A 21,608-nucleotide genomic window follows, 5' to 3' on the forward strand; every position below is an offset into this window, starting at 1 on the left:
GTGGCTCAAACCTGTAATCCCAGCATTTGGGAGGCCGAGGCGGGCAGATGGCTCGAGCTCAGGAGTTTGAGACCAGGCTGGGCAAGATGGCGAAACCTCGTCCCTACAAAAAACACAAAAATTAGCCAGGTGTAATGGCGCATGCTTATAGTCCCAGCTATTTTGGGGGTTGAGGGAGGAGAATTGCTTGAGCCCAGGAGGTTGAGGCTACAGTGAGCCATGTTTACACCACTGTACACCAGCCTGGGTGACAGAGTTGAGACCCTGTCTGAAAAAAAAAAAAAAAACAGCAAAACTCTCCCCCGCCAAAAATAAAAAAAAAAAAAAAGATGAATATGGAGGGAGTTGTAAAATTAAAGAAGGTACATGGGTGCATGTGTGCTTGTCTGTGTGTGTGTGTCTGTCTGTCTAACAACAGCAGAAGCAGGCAAGGGCTACTGTGGTAGTCACTGTTGTTCCTCTCCCCATTTTGCTTCACAGTTTACAAGTCCTTCCACTTTCTCTCTGAGGCAGAAAGCGCAAGGGTTTTTCTGTCTATTTTATGGTTGGGAAAATTGAGGCCTGCCTGAGTGTGTGACTTGTGGCAAGTCACTCTGGTCATCTAGGGCAGAGGCTCCCCAGAGCCCAGGCCTCCTGCCTCCAGTCCCCAGCCCACAGCCCAGGATTAGGCAGAGCCAGCTGCTTTCCCGTGGCTGCCCTGACTCCTTACAGGGATCACTGAGATTCTGATGAACAGACCTTCTGCCCGCAATGCCTTGGGGAATGTCTTCGTCAGTGAGGTAAGAAAGGGCGGGCGCCAGGGTGGGCTGGGGATGGGCTGGCACTATCTAACTGGGTGTCCTCTGTAGCTGCTGGAAACTCTGGCCCAGCTGCGGGAGGACCGGCAAGTGCGTGTCCTGCTCTTCAGAAGTGGAGTGAAGGGCGTGTTCTGTGCAGGTAGGTTCTCTCTCCTGCCCCCATCTGGGCTCTGCAGGGTGCCCACCAGCCTCCAGGGGTTGGGGGAAACCTTAGATCAGCTTCAGCATGGGACTCATTGTTGCCATTTTACCGATGTGAATGCAGAGACTCAGGGAGGAAAATTCCCTTGCCTAGGATCACATAGCTAGTAAGAGGTAGGATAGACTTTAGTTTCAACTTGGCCTCTCTAACCCTTAGATCTTAGTTATTTCAGCTATGCCATGCTTTGTTCTGACCCTTCACGGGGGAAATAAGAAAATGGAGTCCAAGACGGGTACAGTGGCTCACATCTGTAATTCCAGCACTTTGGGAGGCTGGGGCGGGTAGATCACTTGAGGCCCGAGTTCGAGACCAGCCTGGCCAACATGGTGAAACCCCTTCTCTACTAAAAAATACAAAAATTAGCTGGGTATGGTGGCAGGCACCTGTAGTCCCAGCTACTCAGGAGGCTGAGGCAGGAGGATTGCTTGAACCCGGGAGGTGGAGGTTGCAGTGAGCTGAGATTGCAGCACTGCACTCCAGCCTGGGAAAAAAAAGAAAAGAGAAAATGGAGCCCAAAGATGTTCATAAGGTCCATGGCCAAGATGGAACTCTATGCCCTTTTGCCTACCAACAGGGTCTCATTGCCTGTCACCAAAGCCCTCCACTGTCCCTGTGTCATTTGGTCCTCACAGCTGGGCAAGCATCATGAACTTCCATTTTAGAGATTGGAGGAAAAACGTACACCAGGCCCACAAGAAGCAGGTCAGCTGCCAGTAGAGCTGAGCTGAGAATAGACTCTGAGAGGGCCCCTGGAGGGGCCGACAGGGGCCACTGTGGATCAGGAGGAGACTGTGGAGGGATGGGAAAGGGGTAGCATGATGCTCAGGAGATTTCAAGGGGAGGTGGCTCAGCCCTTAGGTCTGAGCTGTCAGGGTCAGGGTGCCCGGCCTGAGGTCTGTGCTGACAAGTGCACAGACCAGTCGGCCTGACCCAGCTGCTCTGCCTGAGGTCTTTTCCCTACCCCGGCCTCTTCCTTTGGCTCCATCTCTGACCTCTGTGAAGGTCATGTCATACCTGTTCTCCCCCATTAGCTTTGCTCATCACTCCCAGCTAAGCACAGAGAAGGAAGGGGCTACATGAGGCTCAGGTCTGCCTCAACTAGCTCTAGAATTCCTGGGCTAGTTCCTGCCCCTCTCGGAGCTTCAGTTTCCGCATCTCTCACAGAAGGGCTGGAACTGATCAAAGATTTCCAAAGGCTCTCCCAGCTCTGACTTCCTGTAGTCTAGGACTGGAAGAGTCTATTTTCTCTCTACTCCTGCTCACCCCTGCATCTGGCCTTTGAGGACCCCACCACGGTCACTCTTCCCACCAAGGCGCTTGCCCACCTGCATGCCACCGTATCTTGTGCTCACTTCCGTTCTCTTTTACTTGACCTTTGACCTCTCAGCCTTCTTGGACCTTGCTGACTCTGCCTGTAAAAATTAGTCAATTTTTAATTTTCTTATTACTTACATATTTTAGAAATTGTGGGCTGGGTGCAGTGGCTCACGCCTGTAATCCCAGCACTTTGGGAGGCCGAGGTGTGTGGATCACCTGAGGTCAGGAGTTCGAGACCAGCCTGACCAATATGGTGAAACTGCATCTCTACTAAAAATACAAAAATTAGCCGGGCATTGTGGCCAGTGCCTGTAATCCCAGCTACTCAGGAGGCTGAGACAGGAGAATTGCTTGAACCCGGGAGGTGGAGGTTACAGTGAGCTGAGATCGCGCCACTGCACTCCAGCCTGGGTGACAGAGCACAACTCCATCTCAAAAAAAAAAAAAAAGAAAAGAAATTGTGGTGAAATATAAGTAACACAAAATTTACCATTTTAACCGTTTTTAAGTGTACAATTCAGAGTGGCATTAAGTACATTCACAATATTGTGCAATGTCACCGCTATCCATCCCCAGAACTTCTTTATCATACCAAACAAACTCAGCCTGTTCAGACAGTGACTCCCATTCCCCCTTCCCCTCCAGCCTGGGTAACCTCTATGGTACTTTGTCTCTATATATTTATCTATTCTAAATACCTCATACCAGTAGAATCATATCATATTTGTTTTTTGGTGCCTGGCTTATTTTACTTAACATGTCCTCAAGGTTCCTCCAAGTTGTGGCAAGTGTCAGAACTCCATTCCTTTTTATGGAGTAACATTCTATTGTAATGAGTAGCATTCTATTGTATATATACCACATTTTGTTTACCCAATCATCTGTTGATAGATACTTGGGTTGTTTTCACTTTTGGCCACTGTGAAGAATGTCCCCAAATACATTGGTGTACAAGTACCGTCAGTCCTCTGCATCTGCAGGTTCCGCACCCACAGACTCAACCAATCGCAGATTGAAAATGTTAACAACAAAAATAACAATGCAACAATAAAAAATAATACAGATAAAAACAACACAGCACAACAGTTTACATAGTATTTACATTGTATTAGGTATTGTAAGTAATCTAGAGATGATTTAGAGCAAGCTTGTCCATTGTCCAACCCTCGGCCTCTGGGCCGCATGTGGCCCAGGACGGCTTTGAATGTGGCCCAACACAAATTTGCAAACTTTCTTAAGACATTATAAGATTTTTTTGTGTGGTTTTTTTTTTTTTTTTTTTTTTTTAGCTCATCAGTTACCGTTGGTGTTAGTGTATTTTATGTGTAGCCCAAGACGATTCTTCCAATGTGGCCCAGGAAAGCCAAAAGACTGGAACCCCTGGCTTAGAGTATACAGGAGGATATATGAGCATAGGTCATATTGCAAATACTACAATATTTTATACAAGGGGCTTGAGCATCCATGGATTTTTGTATCTGAGGGGTCCTGGAACCAGTCCCCTATGGATAAGGAGGGACTGTATCTGTTTGAGTCCTTGCTTTCAACTCTTTTGGGTATATACTTGGGACTAGAATTGTATGGTAATTCTGTTTAACTTTTTGGAACTGGTTTCCACAGCAGCTGCATGGGTTTACACTCCCACCAGCAATGCACCAGGGTTCCATGTCTCCACATCCATGCCAACTTTTTGTTTTGTTTGTTTTAAAAGCCATTCTAATAGACGTGAGGTAGTATCTCATTGTGGTTTTGATTTGCATTTGTCTAATGACGATGAGATTGAGCAACTTTTCAAGTGCTTATTGACCATCTGTATATATCCTCAGGAGAAATGTCTATTCAAGTCCTTTTTCCTTTTTTTTTTTTTTTTTTAGACTCTGTCACCCAGGATGGAGCGCAGTGGCACAATCTTGGCTCACTGTAACCTCTGCCTCCTGGGCTCACGCGATTCTCCTGCCTCAGCCTCAACCTCCCTAGTAGCTGGGATTATAGGTGCCCACCAACACACCTGGCTAATTCTTGTATTTTTAGTAGAGACAGTTTCACCACGTTGGCCAGGCTGGTCTCCAACTTGTGACCTCAGGTGATGTGCCCACCTCGGCCTCCCAAAGTGCTGGGATTACAGGTGTGAGCCACTGCGCCTGGCCCTTTGCCCATTTCTGAATTGGGTTGTTTTGTTGTTTAGTTGGAGAAGTTCTTTATATATCCTAGATATTAAACCTTTATCAGATATATGATTTACACATATTTTCTTCCATTCTGTGTGTTGTCTTTTTTTTCTTTTTTCTTCTTTGAAACGGAGTCTTGCTCGTCACTGAGGCTGGAGTGCAGTTGGTGCGATCTCAGCTCACTGCAGCCTTCACCTCCTGGGTTCAGGTGATTCTCCTGCCTCCGCTACCTGAGTAGCTGGGATTATAGGTGTCCGCCACCACACCTGGCTGATTTTTATATTTTTAGTGGAGACAGGGTTTCACCATGTTGGTCTTGAACTACTGACCTCAGGTGATGCACCTGCCTCGGCCTCCCAAAATGCTGAGATTGCAAGCGTGAGCCACTGCACCCAGCCATTTCTGTGGGTTGTCTTTGTATTCTATTGATAGTGTCCTCTGATGCACAGAAGGTTTCCATTTTGATGGAGTCCAGTTCACCTTTCTGCAGTGTCACACCCTCCTTGTTTGATGCTCCTCTTTTCCCTTGACTTCCTTGCCCGGGTTCCTGGTGTTTCTCCTTCCTCGCTGGCTGCCTGTCCTCAGGTCTTCTTTGCTGGATCCTTTAACCGCCTGGGATTCCGTAAAGTGCCATTTTCCTAAGGGCTGGTACCAACCCTTGCCATCTGCAGGTGCAGACCTGAAGGAGCGGGAACAGATGAGTGAAGCAGAGGTGGGGGTGTTTGTCCAGCGACTCCGGGGCCTGATGAATGACATCGGTGAGGATCTGGGTGTGGGGTGGAGGAGGGGGTTTGGGGGTCCCTGCCGATGACAGTCCCGCCACCCCCACCAGCATCTAAGGAGAGTCTTCTTTCTGTTTGGAGTTCTGTGATAAGACAGATGACTCACCCAGGGGGATGGGGGAGGATGACCGAGGGCAATTCTCTCAGACAGGGAGAGTTCTGGCTCTTCAGCTTTTGTGTCCTGCCCCACCCTCAGGGTTCAAGCCTGGCCATTCCAAAGCAGTTAAGTTTCCCCAAGCATGCTTTCAAGTTTTGACAATTGCTGTTACCTTTGCCTGAGATACCCCTTCTTGGTTACTTGAACTTTTACTTGTCCTTCAAGCCCTCCAGTACCTCCTCCTCCAGGAAGCCTTCCCAACCCACCCTCTGAGCTTTTTATTGGAGCACTGATGATCCTGGGTCAATAATGCCTGATACACATTTGTCTTCCCCATGAGACTGAGCCCCATGGGAACAAAGGCTATGTCTGATTCATTCTGTGTTCCCAGTTCCCAGCACCCAGCACAGGGCTTGGCACACAGAAAGGGAGGCCCCAGGGAGGCCAGCAGATTAGGCCTGAACAGGGATCATCCAGCCCATCCTCCCATTCCTCTTCCCTGGCTGATTCCATAACTTTCCCTAAAGGGAAAATTGGCTTCTGAGATAACCTGGCTGCGGGAAGCAGAGGTTGTCGTGAGCAGAGATTGTGCCATTGCACTCCAGCCTGGGCAACAACAGCAGAGACTCCATCTCAAAAAAAAAAAAAAAAAAAGAAAAAAAAAGAGGCCGGGCGCAGTGGCTCATTCCTGTAATCCCAGCACTTTGGGAGGCTGAGGCGGGCAGATCACGAGGTCAGGAGTTCAAGACCAGTCTGGCCAACATGGTGAAACCCCTGTCTCTACTTAAAAAAACAAAAAACAAAAAAATACAAAAAAATTAGCTGGGCGTGGTGGCGCACATCTGTAATCCCAGCTACTCAGGAGGTTGAGGCAAGAGAATCACTTGAACCTGGGAGGCAGAGGTTGCAGTGAGCCAAGATCGTGCCACTGCACTCCAGCCTGGGTGACAGAACAAGACTCCGTCTCAAAAAAAAAAAAAAAAAAAAAGAATTAAGATAACCTGGCTGAGGTTCCATGTAATGTCTCCAGACCTGGGTCCACTGAGGCCTCTGTCCCAAACAGCTTGCCCCTCCCCAGCCTTGAGCCTCTGTCCTGGTCCCACCAGGGCCTCGCAGGCTGAGCCTTTCTTCCTCTCCACAGCAGCCTTCCCTGCACCCACCATTGCGGCTATGGATGGGTTTGCCTTGGGCGGAGGCCTAGAGCTTGCCCTGGCCTGTGACCTCCGAGTGGCAGGTACTGGGCCAGGACTGGGGGCAGGGGGTGGGGCTAGGGAGTCGGGGGTGAGTGAAACAGGGTGAGTCTGGGCATTCTGCAGTCAGCCACTGTTCTTGGCTTCCAACCAAAAGCAAAACTAAGGCAAGGCAGAGCACAGAGGGTGCTCAGGCAGAAGCTGCTTCCCCTCCTGGTGCAGCCATTAGCTGCTGTAATATATGTGACCTGTCAGAACCTGCTTCCTTCATTTTGGGAATATTTGACCAACCTCAGAGCAATTGCTGTTACGAGCCAAGGAGGTCAAAGAGCAATGTCCAGTCTTCCCAGTCTGTCCAAGTCAGATTTATCGACCATGTTTCGGAAAAAGGTGAGCCTCAGGGATAGTTTGTCAATGGCTGAGCTAATCACAAAGGTGCCTGGGCGGGAATACTGGCACCAGCCAAATTTGCATTACTTGTTCTGAGCAATTGAGCTTTGTTTGAAGAATGGGAGGGGATAAAGAAGATAACTGATCATTTTCTCAGGTGACTGACCTGGTGATTAGGAGCAGCCTTCTTGGATGCAGTTAGGCAAAGTCTGAATGTCTTCTCTTCTCCCCCCACCGCTCTCTCCTGCCACCCCAGGAGCGACATATAAAAATGTGTAGCTCCAGGCATGAAACTAGCTTCTGTCTACACAATGCAGGTCAAAGAGAAGGAACTGACCAGGTGTCCAGGCACCAAAATACCAGGCTGGTCTAGCCCCAACTCTCCTTCTCACATGCCCATGTTCAGGCAACTAACTCACAGGGTTTTGGGGAAGACTAAGACGGAGTGAATGTAAAACCCACTCCCTTCTGCCCACGTTCACATGGTCCATGCTGAGGGAATTCAGAAAAGGAGACAGACCCGGGGGGGTGCGTCAGTCAAGGCAGGTTTCTCGAAGGAAGGAAGCAGAACTCAGGAGGACATGGACTGGAACAGTCAGGGCAATTTCAGGCTGTGACAAAGCTGGAACGGACGACTGTAGCAGGAGCAGGAGTCACTGACATTCTAGGCCAGGCCAGGGCTAAGCCAGAGAACCTATTAATAGTACTCCACAAATAGATATGGGGCACCTCCTAGGAACTCTCCTTGTTCCAAGCGTCGTACCTCGTGTGATCCTTAGTGGCTCTCTGAAGCACACAGAAGAGGGCCAGCCATCTTTCTTCCACCTTTGAGGCTTGGGAAGGGTGAGACTTGCTGGTGACATACAACTCCATCAAAGGGGCATGGTGAAATAAGGGCCTGTGCTCCTGACTTCTGGGCTAGGGCTCTTCCAAAGGCAGAGTCTGGAGAGGCCTGGCTGTGGCCAGACCATGGGGCAAGTGGCTAGAGGGGTGAGTAGACAGCAGAGGCAGGTGTGGCCCCCAGGATTAGCACTGGGGGACCGGATGGGGGAGGGAGGCCTCACTTTGTTCTATCTGAGCAGCTTCCTCGGCCGTCATGGGACTGATTGAGACCACGCGAGGGCTCCTCCCGGGGGCAGGTAATCGCAACTACAGCACCCACCCAATTCCACCCCATCCAGGGTCCTTCGCTGCTTTCCTTTTTTGCCCTCTGTTCTGGGCTCTGCCCTCCCACCTGAACCCTGCTCCTCTGAGAAGTGTTGGCTGAGTCCCAGGCTGAGCCTTCTCTGGGTTCCCACTTCCCATGCTGATTCCCACCCTGCTCCCTCCATCCTGGCAGGAGGGACTCAGAGGCTGCCCCGTTGTCTGGGGGTGGCCCTGGCGAAGGAGCTCATCTTCACGGGCCGACGACTGAGTGGAACTGAGGCCCACGTACTGGGGCTGGTGAATCACGCTGTGGCCCAGAACGAGGAGGGGGACGCCGCCTACCAGCGGGCACGAGCACTGGCCCAGGAGATCCTGCCCCAGGTGTGGTGACAGCTCGGCACCAGAAGGAGGGCTGGATTCATGGGGGAGGCATGTGTGGGGCAGGGTGTCCCCTTGGGCTGCACATCCATTCTCCCAGAGACATATGATTAACCCTCTTTGGAGTTTGTTTAACCATCCAGTAAACACAATCAAGTCAAATTTTAATTCTGAATTAAAATGTAAATTGAATTCCAAAGGGCTGGAACCAAATGGGCTTGAAAGCCCTCTGAATGTAACACTGTCCAGTAGACCATTCTGAGATGAGATAAATGTTCTATACTTGTGCTTATCCAGTATGGGAGCCACTAGCCAAATGATTTAAATTGCAGAAAATGAATGCAGTTCCTCATTCACACTAGCCACATTTCAAATGCTAATAGCCACATGTGGCTTGTGGCTACTATACTATATAGCACAGCCTTAAAATCCCCCAAAGACTGAAAAAGCAAGATTCTAAAATAGATACAGAACTTCCAACCCATATTTCCTACCATACTGCCTGGTGGGACATTCTTGAAATACAACATGCGGGCTGGGCAGGGTGGCTCACGCCTGTAATCCCAGCACTTTGGGAGGCTGAGGCGGGTGTATCACGAGGTTAGGAGTTCAAGACCACCCTGGCCAATATGGTGAAACCCCGTCTCTACTAAAAATACAAAACTTAGCTGGGTGTGGAGGCACGCACCTGTAATCCCAGCTACTCAGGAGGCTGAGGCAGGAGAATCGCTTGAACCTGGGAGGCGGAGGTTGCAGTGAGCCAAGATCGCGCCATTGCACTCCAGCCTGGGCGACAGGACAAGACTTCATCTCAAAAAAAAAAAAAAGAAATACAACATGCAGGACATGTATTAAGCATTTTTTTCTTTGAAGAGATAGGGTCTCGCTCTGTCATCCAGGCTGGAGTGCAGTGGTGCAATCATGGCTCACTGCAGTTTTAAACTCCTGGGCTCAAGTGATCCTCCCGCCTCAGCCTCCCAAAGTGTTAGAATTACAAGCATGAACCACCGTGACGGGCCAGGCTCATGTTTTAGCCAGATGTGGTAGTTTGAGCCTGTAATCCCAGTTATTTGGGAAAAAGCATTGCTTGAACCCATGAATTCAAAGCTGCAGTAAGCTGGTCACGCCACTGCCCTTCCAGCCTGGGCAACAAAGCAAAATCCCGTTGCTAAAAACAAACAAACAAAAACAAAAAGCCAAAAAAAAAAACCAAAAAACCCCTCATTAAGAAAATCCTCAAATAGCATGGGAAGGGGTGAGAGATAAAAGACTACATGTTGGGTACGGTGCACCAAAATCTTAGAAATCACCACTAAAGAACTTATCCATGTAACCAAAAGCCACCTGTTCCCTAAAATCTATTGAAAGAAAAAAATTAAAAATCCTCAAACGATAACCTCTCAGCATGATACCCCAAAGGGTACCATGCTCAGTAGGGAGCAGGTCAGGCCCTGCCCAGGTACAACCCTACCAGCTGCAGGGCCCAAAGCCCTCAGCAGGGATATCTGGGATCTGGCTGTCTGGGGTATCCAAGGCCCTGCAAGGGTCTGCTGGCTTCTCCCAACTCTCAGGGGGCCCAGGATAGAGGGGGTTGGGTAGAGGAGATCCCAAATTTCCATAAAGATTAAAAGTGGCTTAAATGGAGCTAAGTTAGACTAATTTATAATAAATTCATCTTAGCCTATAATGCTAGGTACCTTAATGTAGTATCTCAGCTGTTAGAATAATCCAGTTGAACTGATTATCCTCATTTTATTTGTGAGAAAACCCATAAAAGTTCAGTGACTTGTTCATCAAGGTCACAAAGAGTGATTGTAGTATTAGAAAAAAAACAACATCGGTATTTTGGCATTTATTTTGCACAATACAGAATGCAATATAAAAAAGGTATTTTAAGAGAGCAAAATATGTACAAAATTTTAAAAACTGAAACTAAATATTTAATGTATTTCAAATACAAAAATTTACAAACATCACAAAACAAAGTTAACCATACATCATTTTAATATTGACATATATTGAATTAATCATATAAAAGTAACCATTTTGGCTTAGCATGGTGGCTCACGCCTGTAATCCCAGCACTTTGGGAGGCTGAGGTGGGAAGACTGCTTGAGACCAGGGGTTCTAGACCAGGCTGGGCAACATAGTGAGACCTCATTTGTATTAAAACAGAAAAGAAGCTGGGTGCAGTGGCTCATTGCTGTAATCCCAGCACTTTGGGAGGTCAAGACAGGAGGATCACTTGATGCCAGGAGTTTGAGACCAGCCTGGCCAACATGGCAAAACCCTGTCTTTACTAAAATTACAAAATTTAGCTGGGCATGGTGGCTCATGCCTGTTATTACAGCTACTCAGGAGGCTGAGGAGAATCACTTGAGTCTGGGAGGTGGAGGTTGCAGTGAGCCGAGATCGCACCACTGCACTCCAGCCCAAGTGACAGAGCAAGATTCTGTTAATAAAATAAAATAGTATAATTTTGAACAAAAATCCTTTCTTTCCTGTCTCTCAAATGTAAATAATCCTAATACTTCTTAAAACAGATCTTTAATTTGGAGGTGAGGGACTGTAGCTTTTTGAAAGCATTTGTCTTTTTTTTTTTAAGCTTCATCATATATAAATGAAGAGTCTGATGCTATTGCCTAGACAATATTAATGCTGTCAAGTTTCTATTATACTTGGTTAGAAAGTCTCCGAACTAATACAGAACTCTGGGTCACTCAATGGAGTGGCTGATTGCAGCTTTCATATCTAGACCTGTAGACTATAGGGTTTGTCTTTTTGCCTTAACTAAATAACAATCACAAAATAATTCAGATTTCCAAATATACTAAAATATTGGTACTATATAATTACTGATATTTTCAGTACTTAAAAGTAGCTTTGTATACCAAAACACCAGTCTACCAAAAACAAGTACTGGCATGAGTAATCCCAGAGTTGAGACCTTCTGGGTCAACCTGAAAAACAAAACCTCAACTTCCACCTATGTTACTGGGTGCTCAGAATAAAGGTTTCCGGATAGGAGAGGGCCAGGGATGGTGTAGATGGCCACCATCTAGTGGACAAACCACTCTGATAGGGTAGCAAATGGTTCCAGAGTTTTCTCAGCCCAGAAAAAAACTGTCAATATCCACAGTTTGCATCAGATTTCCTTCTTAAATAGTAAATACACATTACACTTTGAGAAATGGATTCAGCTGTGTTTTTTTTCTTTTCTTTTTAGAGACAGGATCTTGCTCTGTTGCCCAGGCTGGAGTGCAGTGGCACGATCATAGCTCACCACAGCCTTGAAGCCCTGGGCCTGAGCAGTCCTTCACCTCAGCCTCTGAATAGCTGGGACTACAGGTGCAAGCTACTGACTTGGCTAGAATTTGGCTATTTTCACTCACAAACATACGTACATACCGTTTTTAACTTTAATAAAAGGTTACTTTATTTTTTTTTTTTTTTTGAGACAGGGTCTGGCTCTTTTGCCCAGGCTGGAGTGCAGTGGCATGATCACAGCTCACTGGAGCATTGACCTCCCAGGCCCAAGTGATCCTTCCACCTAAGACTACTGAGTAGCTGAGACTACAGGTGCAAGTCACCACGCCCAGCTAATTTTTTATTTCTTGTAGAGATGGGATCTCATGATGATGCCCAGGCTGGTCTCAAACTCTTTGGGCAAGCAATCCTCCTGCCTCAGCCTCTCAAAGCCCTGTGATTACAGGCGTGAGCCACTGCACCTGGCCAAGATTACTTCCTTTATTGGGTAGTTACCTAAATAATAACACATATGGCAAGCAAATCTAAAAGAACAGAGGAGTAAGAAGGGCATAAGGTAAAAATCAAAGGCAAGATGACCAGCTAGTCCTGGTTTACCTGTGACTACCCCAGTTTTAAAAGTGGAAGTCCCACATCCCAGTAACCCTTCAGTCACAAGCAAACCCAAACAGCCCTTCATTTCCCAATCCCTCTCTCTCCCTAGATCACTATTGTTTCCATACTCTTCCAGAAATTTCCATTGCATATGGAAGGATGTGTATTATGCACATATGCTTACATATTTAAATAAATTCCTTTTAATGGCTTAGAGGACAAAAAATATCTTTCGAGGCTAATCTGTTTCTAACAAATTTTAAAAACAAAATTTAAATATGCATAGTAAGGAATTCAAACATGGAAGAATATAAAACAAAACCTTCATTTTATATAACAAAACATTTATAAACCTTCGTTTATAAAACAAAACAAAGGTTTGGTTTTGTTTTATAAAGGCACACCAGCATTTTGCCAGTTTTTGCCAAATTGCTCTCCTGTGGCATACTCTTTTACTTTTCTATCAATAATGTATGTAAATACTGGTTTCCCCAGTCTCGGCAGTAGTAGGCATATTGATATTTTAGTATTTGCTGGTCTGAGGTGAAAGGGCACAGTACCTCACTGTTTTGATTTGGCTTTCAAGCGTGTAGCAGCTGCTGGACATCCTTCACGTTCCTACTTCTTTTCCGGTGAAGGACCTTTTACATACTCTTTTGTAAATGGTTAAAAGTTACATTATACTAACTTTTTTGTAAATCAAGGAAATTCATCTGTCATAAGCATTGCAATTCTTTTTCCCAGTTTTTTTTTTTTTTTTTGAGACTTTTCCTGAGAAAGTTTTATAAACACTTCAAATAATATGATATAGGAAGTAATTCCTCCTTGCCTGGAAGTGGGGCTGAGACTGGAGTGCTAGGGCTGGTGTGGAACCAAGGCCAGTGACAAAGCAGACACTGTTGCTTCTATGTGGCTGTATTAAAATGCACCCGCCCCTCTGCACCGCCCCACAGGCCAGGATTTCAACACAGCCCTGTCGACTTGAAAGCCCAAGTTCCTAACCCTGACTTTGTTTCACTCTGCTGGGGTAAAACCTTACCGCAGAGGCTGGCATTTGCTGAAATGAGGTCGAGGAAGTGGGAAAGGTGGTTGGGAGTCCAATCCAAGTCTCACCAATGATTGGATAAACACAGCCAAGTGCTTCACCTCCCTGCACTGCAATCTCACAGCTGTAAAATCACAGCTGGGTGATCAGTGATGACACCAGCCTAGAAGTGTGGGTAGCACCATTAGATGAGTCTGTGGGGAGGAAAGCACTTTGTAAACTAGTTATGTTGTGCATGTTGGAAGGATGAGCTGAATAACAAACCCAGGTGTTCAGGGATCAGAGTCTGGCTTCTTTCATGATAGAAAAAGAATCTCAGCTAACAGGTTATAGGACTAACGCTAAAGAAACGTGTCAGTAGAATGGCTGGAACCAGACCCAGACATCTGCCTCCCTCCTTCAAAACAAAGCTGTGCACCTCAGACCTGCAACTATCAGCCTTGATCCCCTCCTCAACCAAGACTTTGCTTTTCCCTAGGCCCCCATTGCCGTGCGGCTGGGCAAAGTAGCCATTGACCGAGGAATGGAGGTGAGAGGGTTTTGGGTTGGGACTTGGGTCCACTAAAGTTGGTCACGGCTGGGACGCAGTGCTTTCAGAGCTCAGACAGACAGCACAGCTGGGAAGAACTCAGGAAGTGGACTCTTCTAACAGACTTTAACTCTGACCTCGTGCTCTAGGTCAGTTTACACAACTGCATATTGGAAGTTTGGCCAGACAATATTATTGTTTACATTCTATCCTCATCTTTCTCCCTTGGAGAGAGGATGAGATTGAGGTTAAGGGGTAAATGATTTGCCCAAGGTCTCAGAGTAGAAAGAACCCGGGTCTGTGTGGCTGCCAGTCCATGCTGCAAGATTTGTGCTGGCAGTAATGTGGCCTCAGGGCAGGGCTTGGGGTGATGCCTTGGGTGTGGCTAATCCATCTGTCCACCTCAACTCTCCCATCTAGTCACTCATCACACACTGAATCCAGACCAAAGCTGGGAATTGGGATACAGATGGATGAGTTAAACATGGTCACTGCCCCCGGGAGGGGGCAGATACAGACACAAATCAAGGATAATGGTACCACGCTGACACCCCAGAGAGGTTAGAGCTTTGCGGTCCATTATGATATCCATGTGTGGCTTTTAAATTAAAAGTAAAATGTGGCCAGGTGCGGTGGCTCATGCCTGTAGTCCCAGCACTTTGGGAGGCTGAAGCGGGCGGATCACGAGGTCAGGAGATCGAGACCATCCTGGCTAACACAGTGAAACCCCGTCTCTACTAAAAATACAAAAAATTAGCCAGGCGTGGTGGCAGGCACCTGTAGTCCCAGCTACTCCGGAGGCTGAGGCAGGCGAATCGCTTGAACCCAGGAGGCGGAGCTTGCAGTGAGCCGAGATCGCGCCACTGCACTCCAGCCTGGGCGATAGAGCGAGACTCCGTCTCAAAATAAATAAATAAAATAAAATAAAATGTTCAGTTTCTCCTTCACACTAATCACAGTTCACGTGCTTGACATTCACATGTGGCTAGTGGCTACCATACTGGGCAGTGCTGGGTTAAAGAATGTTTTCTACAGTTGGACTGTGGGAAGGATAAGAATTCCAGAGGAAAAGTATGGGCAAAGGCACAGAGGAGGATAAGCAAGCAGCTCGTCCAGATGAGAGTGAGGGAAGAAGACAGTGTGCAAGTTCGAGGCACTGGGCTGTCTGGGTTCAAAGACCTGCTCTTCCACATACTGTTTGTTGTGAACTTTGACAAATTATTTCACCTTTCTATGCCTCAGGTTTCTCAGCTGTAGAATAGGGATACTAACCCTTGCTGTGAAAACTAAGTTCACACACATGTACTTCTCTTAGAATGAGGCTTTTAAGTGCCAATCAGTGGGCCCTAGAGGCTGGAGCAATTGCCAGGGCCCAGGTCATAAAGGTTCAGGAATTAATGGGTGACAGGAAGCGTGATGAGGCAGCCAGATGGGAAGGAGAACTCCTCTTCTCTGGCAAAATGTCTCAGTCTGTCTCTTGTTTCTCCCAGCAGTTTTGTCATAGTTACGAATGGTGTTTCTTCTCTAGGAGGGAAATTCCTTCTCATAGCTATCTCTGCTCATATAGATGTCTGTAGGCAATAGGGTGGGCTGGCTTCCAGTGTGGGTGAAGATGGACAAGGTCAGACCAATCCAGGGAGCACGTCTTTCTTGCAGGTGGACATTGCATCCGGGATGGCCATTGAAGGGATGTGCTATGCCCAGGTATGTAGCAACCAGCCCATGCCTGCTTGTTAACATAGGCGGGGCCAGGCTAGAGGGACTTTGTATGGTACATGACCAATTTAGAAGGTTCCTCTCAACACAAACAGTCTGACCGCATCCATTGTCCCTCATAAGTCACCTGGAGTGGCTTGAGGAGAGCCACAGTGCTTCTCTCTGAGACTTTTCCCTCAACCATCTAATGTACTGGGGTTCATCCTGCCCACTTAATGCCGAGAATCACAGAACACAGGTCCTTAAGAGGAAGAACCACATCTTTTGCCTCTGTATCAGTTGCCACTGTAAAGTTCAGGATGGAGTTGGGAGGTCAAGGGCTTGGTTGTAGCCTGCAGGCTGTGTTCAATGTAGGGGCTGTACACTTGGGACTGACCTATTAAATCTCTTACTCATGGGTGAGTAAAAAATGCTAATCTCCAGGTTAACAGATATCCAAAATACTCCTAAGGGGTCCTGGGACTTGGAGAAACTAGTGTGAACCTGGATTCAAAGCCAGATTTCTTACTGCAAAGAATTTTTTTCTCTACTGAGCAGCCTCATGTCAGACCACTGCAGACGGCAGCTGAGTTCTCAGGAGGCATGAAGGCAGTGTGCAAGTGGAGGCTAATGCTGATGGGGCACAGAGAATACAAAGGCTGGCCTGTCTTCCCCAGGAGACAAAGCAGCCACGGAGGCTTATACCTTTGCATGCCTCAAGATCAGAGTCCAGAGACAATGGAAACACTTGGACCCTGGCTTTGTCTTGGGCTGGACAAGCTTAAGCAACTCTTTTTGGGCCTCTGGCCCTGCTCCCCCAAAACTAATATTTTGTACCTTGTTGCAGAATATTCCAACCCGGGACCGGCTAGAGGGCATGGCAGCCTTCAGGGAGAAGCGGACTCCCAAATTTGTTGGCAAATGACCCCCATTTTAACCTTCAGCATGGGAGATGCATGCCCTGAAGAGCAGGATCCAGAAGGAAGATTTGTGGCCGGATTGCCTTCATCATTTCACCTCTCCAGACTTCCATTTCTTCACAAGGATGATGATGGAAATAAAATGACTGGCATGATGCCTGGAACCAAGGTGCTGATCCTATCACCTACTGCTACCTTCCTTAGCTTCACCCTGGCTAGAAATAATCACGAGGGTTGGGTTTGCTTTGGAAAATGCCTGTCTCTCTACTTGAATGATAAAGAATTAAATTAGATCTCTCTGAGTCTTGGTATCATTGGCTCTCAGCCCCTGACCTCTCTCAGTTATCAGGCACTCATTAGAGATGTCAGAAGATTTTAAGATACCCCTAGTTTCTTCCTGTGAACAACAGAGGTAATAAATAAACTCTGACATTGGTTGAACACGTGTCAGGAGTCAGACTGCAGATCCCAGTCTCTGCCAGTTACTTGCTGTATAACCGTGGACAAATTGTTTAAATGCTCTGGGCCTCAGCTTCCTCACCTACAAAACAAAACTTGTGAAGATTTAGCAAAATAAAAACACTTCATATTCAATAAATATGTTTTAATTGTTAACTTACAGTGTTTTCGTGAGGACCAAATGAAATCATCACTGTGAAACACTTTTGTAAACTACAAGGTGGCAGAAAATTCTTTTTATTTTTTGAGACAGGGTCTCACTCTGCCACCCAGGCTCCAGGCTAGAGTGCAGTGGCGCTGTCTCAGCTCACTGCAGCCTCCACTTCCCAAGCTCAAGTGATCCTCCCACCTCAGCCTCTGGAGTAGCTGGGACTACAGGCAAATGCCACCATGCCCAGCTAATTTTTGTATTTTTTTGTAGAGACAGGATTTCGCCATATCACCCAGGCTGGTCTTGAACTATTGGGCTCAAGCAATCCACCCGCCTGGGCCTCCCAAAGTGCTGGGATTACAAGTGTATGCCACTACACCTAGCCTCCAGGAGACTCTGATAGCATTTAGGAGCACTGAGAAGAAAGGGGCAATTAACTCTAATGGAAAGAAGGGAGGATCCGGAAATGGGCAACTAACATTGGAATTGAAGCCTGAAGGATTAAGGAACATTTCAAGTACAGAAGAGGAAGCTTGACACAGCATGAGCAAAGGTGAGGAAGAGGATGATACACTTAGAAAACCAAGAGCAGGCTGATACATAACCATACTGGTCCCAATACCCCTCCCTCCTCTGGTACCAAGGCTACATCTTAAGCTATGCCTTTGCAGTCATTCTCCAACTGGATCTGAGCGCTGGCTAAGCTGAGCCTCAGCCTGGCCTAGAGTCACTAAACCATGGGCATGGATACAATATAACTAACATTGCTGATTTCTGCAAAATACAAATGTGCTCCCAGGGTTATGCTTGCATCCTGGAAGGAAGAATAACACAGGAGAGCCCAGGCCTTTACAGTCAGCACAAACCACACCAGCTATGACAACCCAGGAAAGTAACCACCTTACTGAACTTCCTTTTTCTCATCTGTTAAGTGAGGAAAATAAAACTCACCTACCCGTGAGGATTGTTGTGAATGACATAGAACTTGAAAGGATGTCTTGTACAGAATTGGACTTAACACACTAGTTCCCCTAACACATCCTCACATTAGAATAAGCTAGCATCTGATAACAATGCTCTGAGGTACTAGAACCCAGGTCAGGAAGATATCCTTTTGGAATCATGCAAGAGTGTGAAAAAATACAGTACAGTTTAAGGACTATGGAAAGAAGTAAGGTTACAAATTCTGCTTATCTGGTTGGACTCTGGTAATAGTTTGGAACATGGTTTAGAGTAAGAGAATGAGCTTCGTCCTCATTTGATTTCCAAAGACAGTACATGGTACTCTAGTTAAGAATCTGAACCAAGCCAGCCAAAAGCACAAAAATCTAGTCCTAAAATGTGCTAACAGAAATTTACTTTTATTTTCTGAAAAACTTAAACAGATAAATGACAAAACATGTTCATTAACAGTCAACAATAAGGCAAGGAAGGAATTCACACTATTCCTCAGAGCAGCTCCGCAGGGCTTATCAAATAAGCTTCTGATATAGTTTATACTGTAGTTGAAGCTGGTTTCAGAAAAGCCCATGTTTTCTTTAGTCAGCATGAGGGGTAAGAAAACTCCGTGAACTCTCTGGCAAAGTCTCTTTCTGGCCTTTCCTCTTCCTACCATTTTTGGTCATGGTCCCAACCAAATAAAATGGAGGGATTCAGATTTATCATTACATGTAATCTTTCATCTAAACACTGTCTGCAAATGCCTAAGTCCCACCACGCCCTACAAGCTCACTCACATACACAGCATGTCATGCTCACGTAACAGGAAACATGCCAAAGATAGACACCCAAAATTGTAAAAAGACCAGGTGCAGTGACTCACACCTGTAATCCCAGCACTTTGGGAGGCCGAGACGGGTGGATCACGAGGTCAGGAGGTCGAGATCAGCCTGACCAATATGGTGAAACCCTGTCTCTACTAAAAAATACAAAAATTAGCCGGGCGTGGCGGCATGTGCCTGTAGTCCCAGCTACTCAGGAGGCTGAGGCAGGAGAATTGCTGGAACCTGGGAGGCAGAGGTTGCAGTGAGCCGAGATTGTGCCACTGCACTCCAGCCTGGGCGACAGAGCAAGATTCCATCACAAAAAAAAAAAAAAAAAAAGGTAAAAAAATATATTTCTCTTTTCTCCACCCCTCTATTCATTTGAGATGAGGTCTCACTCTGTCATCCAGGCTGGAGTGCAGTGGTGCAATCTCAGCTCACTGCAACCTCTGCCTCCTGGGCTCAAGTGGTCCTCCTACCTCAGCCTCCAAGTAGCTAGGAGTAAAGGTGCACACCACCACGCTCAGCTAATTTTTGTATTTTTTGGTAGAGACGGAGTTTTACCACGTTGGCAAGGCTGATCTCGAACTCCTGAGTTCAGACAATCCACCCGCCTTGGCCTCCCAAAGTGCTGGGATTACAGGCATGAGCCACCATACCCAGCCATAGATAGATAAATAAATAAATAAATAAATTCTTTTCCCCGCTCTCCAACAGGGGTTCTGCCTTCTAAACACCACATTTTGAAGCATATGCTTCCCAAGCTTTTCTCATAGCTTCACATGATGATAACAACAAAGGAAATTTAATATAAATATCAAAGTCTCCCTGTAGGTCTTTCCTTTCTCTTCTAGTGAACAGGTCCCACTCCCATGACAAGCTCCCAAAGGGAAAAAATTGTCCAAGGCTAGAGAAAAGTAACTTGCATAGCTGTTCCAACACAAGCTCCCAGGTCTTCCCAGAGTCCACGGTTTGAGTCTTCAAAATTGCTGCTGAAAGGCTGCAGAATGAGTCCAACTTGACTTGGGATTACGGCTATCATACAAATCCAACCTTTTGTAACATATATAAAATCAACAATCAAAGGCCAATGAGACAGCCAACTCACAAACTCCAATGACAACTGATGTGCAATTACTGCCAGGGCAGAACACCTGACATTGAGGAAGAGCACACACCTCTGAAATTCCTTAGGTTCAGAAGGGCATTTGACACAGAGTGGGCCTCTGATAATTCATGAAATGCATTCTGAAGTCATCCAGAATGGAGGCTGCAATCTGCTGTGCTTTGGGGGTTGCCTCACTGTGCTCCTGGATATCACACAAAAGCTGCAATCCTTCTTCTTCAACTAACATTTTGCAGTATTTGCTGGCTGAAAGAAAATCAAGCAGAGACACTCCATGGACAACTGGCATTTTAAATATTCCCATGTCACCACATTCACCTTGCTGAAGAAACAATACAAAGGTTTAAGCTCTTTGGCTTAGGAATTAACAGATAAAATGAGTCAATTCTAAAGCAGTACTTCAAAACTTGTTTGGCTTGTAGGAGGTAACAGATGCTCATTTTAGTATGTTTACTTCCAGACAACTCTATGCTTCAAACATCTTTTTCTTTTTTTTTTTGAGACAGAGTTTTGCTCTTGTTGCCAGGCTGGAGTGCAGTGGCGCAATCTCGGTTCACTGCAACCTCCACCTCCCGGGCTCAAGCAATTCTCCTGCCTCAGCCTCCCAAGTAGCTGGGATTACAGGCATGCACCACCACGCCCGGCTAATTTTTTTGTATTTTTAGTAGAGACGGAGTTTCACCGTGTTAGCCAGGATGGTCTCGATCTCCTGACCTCATGATCCGCCCGCCTCGGCCTCCCAAAGTGCTGGGATTACAGGTGTGAGCCACCGCGCCTGGCCCAAACATCTTTAATCCTAGTTAAATGATGTTGAAAACACCAGATGTGGCTGGGCGCAGTGGCTCACGCCTGTAATCCCAGCACTTTGGGAGGCCGAGGCGGGCGGATCATGAGGTCAGGAGATCGAGACCATCCTGGCTAACACGGTGAAACCCCGTCTCTACTAAAAATACAAAAAAATTAGCTGGGCGTGGTGGTGGGCACCTGTAGTCCCAGCTACTCAGGAGGCTGAGGCAGGAGAATGGCGTGAACCTAGGAGGTGAGCTTGCAGTGAGCCGAGATCACGCCACTGCACTCCAGCCTGGGCGACAGAGCGAGACTCTTTCTCAAAAAAAAAACACCAGATGTTAAATAAAATATAATTCACAAATTTTTTAATGCATAGATGAATGTACAAACTAAAGGAATTTTCCAGGAGCTGGAAACAAAGAGCACTTCAGCTAGTGTAAGCTAACCTGCAGCTTAGCCTGCGGCAGAAAGAAACTGGTGGTCTTAGTAGTTGAGGCATTTCAATTTCAGCTTGCAGAGTTGGAGGCAATATTCCTACATAAAAGTAGACCCACAAAGGGCTAGATAAGAAAAGGGATAAGATACTGAAGCATCTCTGTCATGGATGGGGCTGTAGGGGTATACGGGAGTAGGAGAGGAGAAATCTCATGACCACAATCCCAAGTGTGTAATAAGGTTTGAATTTACACTACCTGAATGTTGCTGAGAAATTAATATAAAAAAACGAGCACAAGCCTATGGAAACCTCTGGAGCACTTCACAGAAGCGAATACAAAACCGCCTCAGGGACACGCCAATCCATT

The 21,608-nt window shown here is 46.6% G+C and overlaps 2 protein-coding genes across 15 annotated transcripts in view; one reads left to right on the top strand and one right to left on the bottom strand.

Annotated features, from left to right (window-relative positions):
• ECHDC2 (enoyl-CoA hydratase domain containing 2) overlaps window positions 1-16,810 on the top strand; it is a 31,715-nt gene extending 14,905 nt beyond the window's left edge. For 2 of the 6 annotated variants that reach the window (XM_034965420.3, XM_055092767.2), the window contains 9 exons: window positions 712-779; window positions 849-936; window positions 5,156-5,242; window positions 6,505-6,597; window positions 8,026-8,082; window positions 8,283-8,470; window positions 13,852-13,902; window positions 15,559-15,606; window positions 16,445-16,810. In XM_034965420.3, coding sequence (XP_034821311.1) covers window positions 712-779; window positions 849-936; window positions 5,156-5,242; window positions 6,505-6,597; window positions 8,026-8,082; window positions 8,283-8,470; window positions 13,852-13,902; window positions 15,559-15,606; window positions 16,445-16,522 — 758 coding nt within the window. In that variant the 3' untranslated portion in view covers window positions 16,523-16,810. The remainder of the gene's footprint in view (window positions 1-711; window positions 780-848; window positions 937-5,155; window positions 5,243-6,504; window positions 6,598-8,025; window positions 8,083-8,282; window positions 8,471-13,851; window positions 13,903-15,558; window positions 15,607-16,444) is intronic. The other 4 variants (XM_063607516.1, XM_063607520.1, XM_063607526.1 and 1 more) reach the window with 4 other exon arrangements.
• Window positions 175-21,608, bottom strand: part of ZYG11A (zyg-11 family member A, cell cycle regulator) — a 76,934-nt gene continuing 55,500 nt past the window's right edge. For 4 of the 9 annotated variants that reach the window (XM_057298839.2, XM_034965380.4, XM_055092702.3 and 1 more), the window contains one exon: window positions 17,035-20,262. In XM_057298839.2, coding sequence (XP_057154822.1) covers window positions 20,087-20,262 — 176 coding nt within the window. In that variant the 3' untranslated portion in view covers window positions 17,035-20,086. Of the gene's footprint in view, window positions 2,412-15,210; window positions 20,263-21,608 lie in introns of those variants that run through there. The other 5 variants (XM_055092687.2, XM_055092674.2, XR_008619919.3 and 2 more) reach the window with 4 other exon arrangements.

Source organism: Pan paniscus, chromosome 1 (assembly GCF_029289425.2).
Source record: "Pan paniscus chromosome 1, NHGRI_mPanPan1-v2.0_pri, whole genome shotgun sequence".
In the NCBI taxonomy this organism is placed as follows: domain Eukaryota; kingdom Metazoa; phylum Chordata; class Mammalia; order Primates; family Hominidae; genus Pan; species Pan paniscus.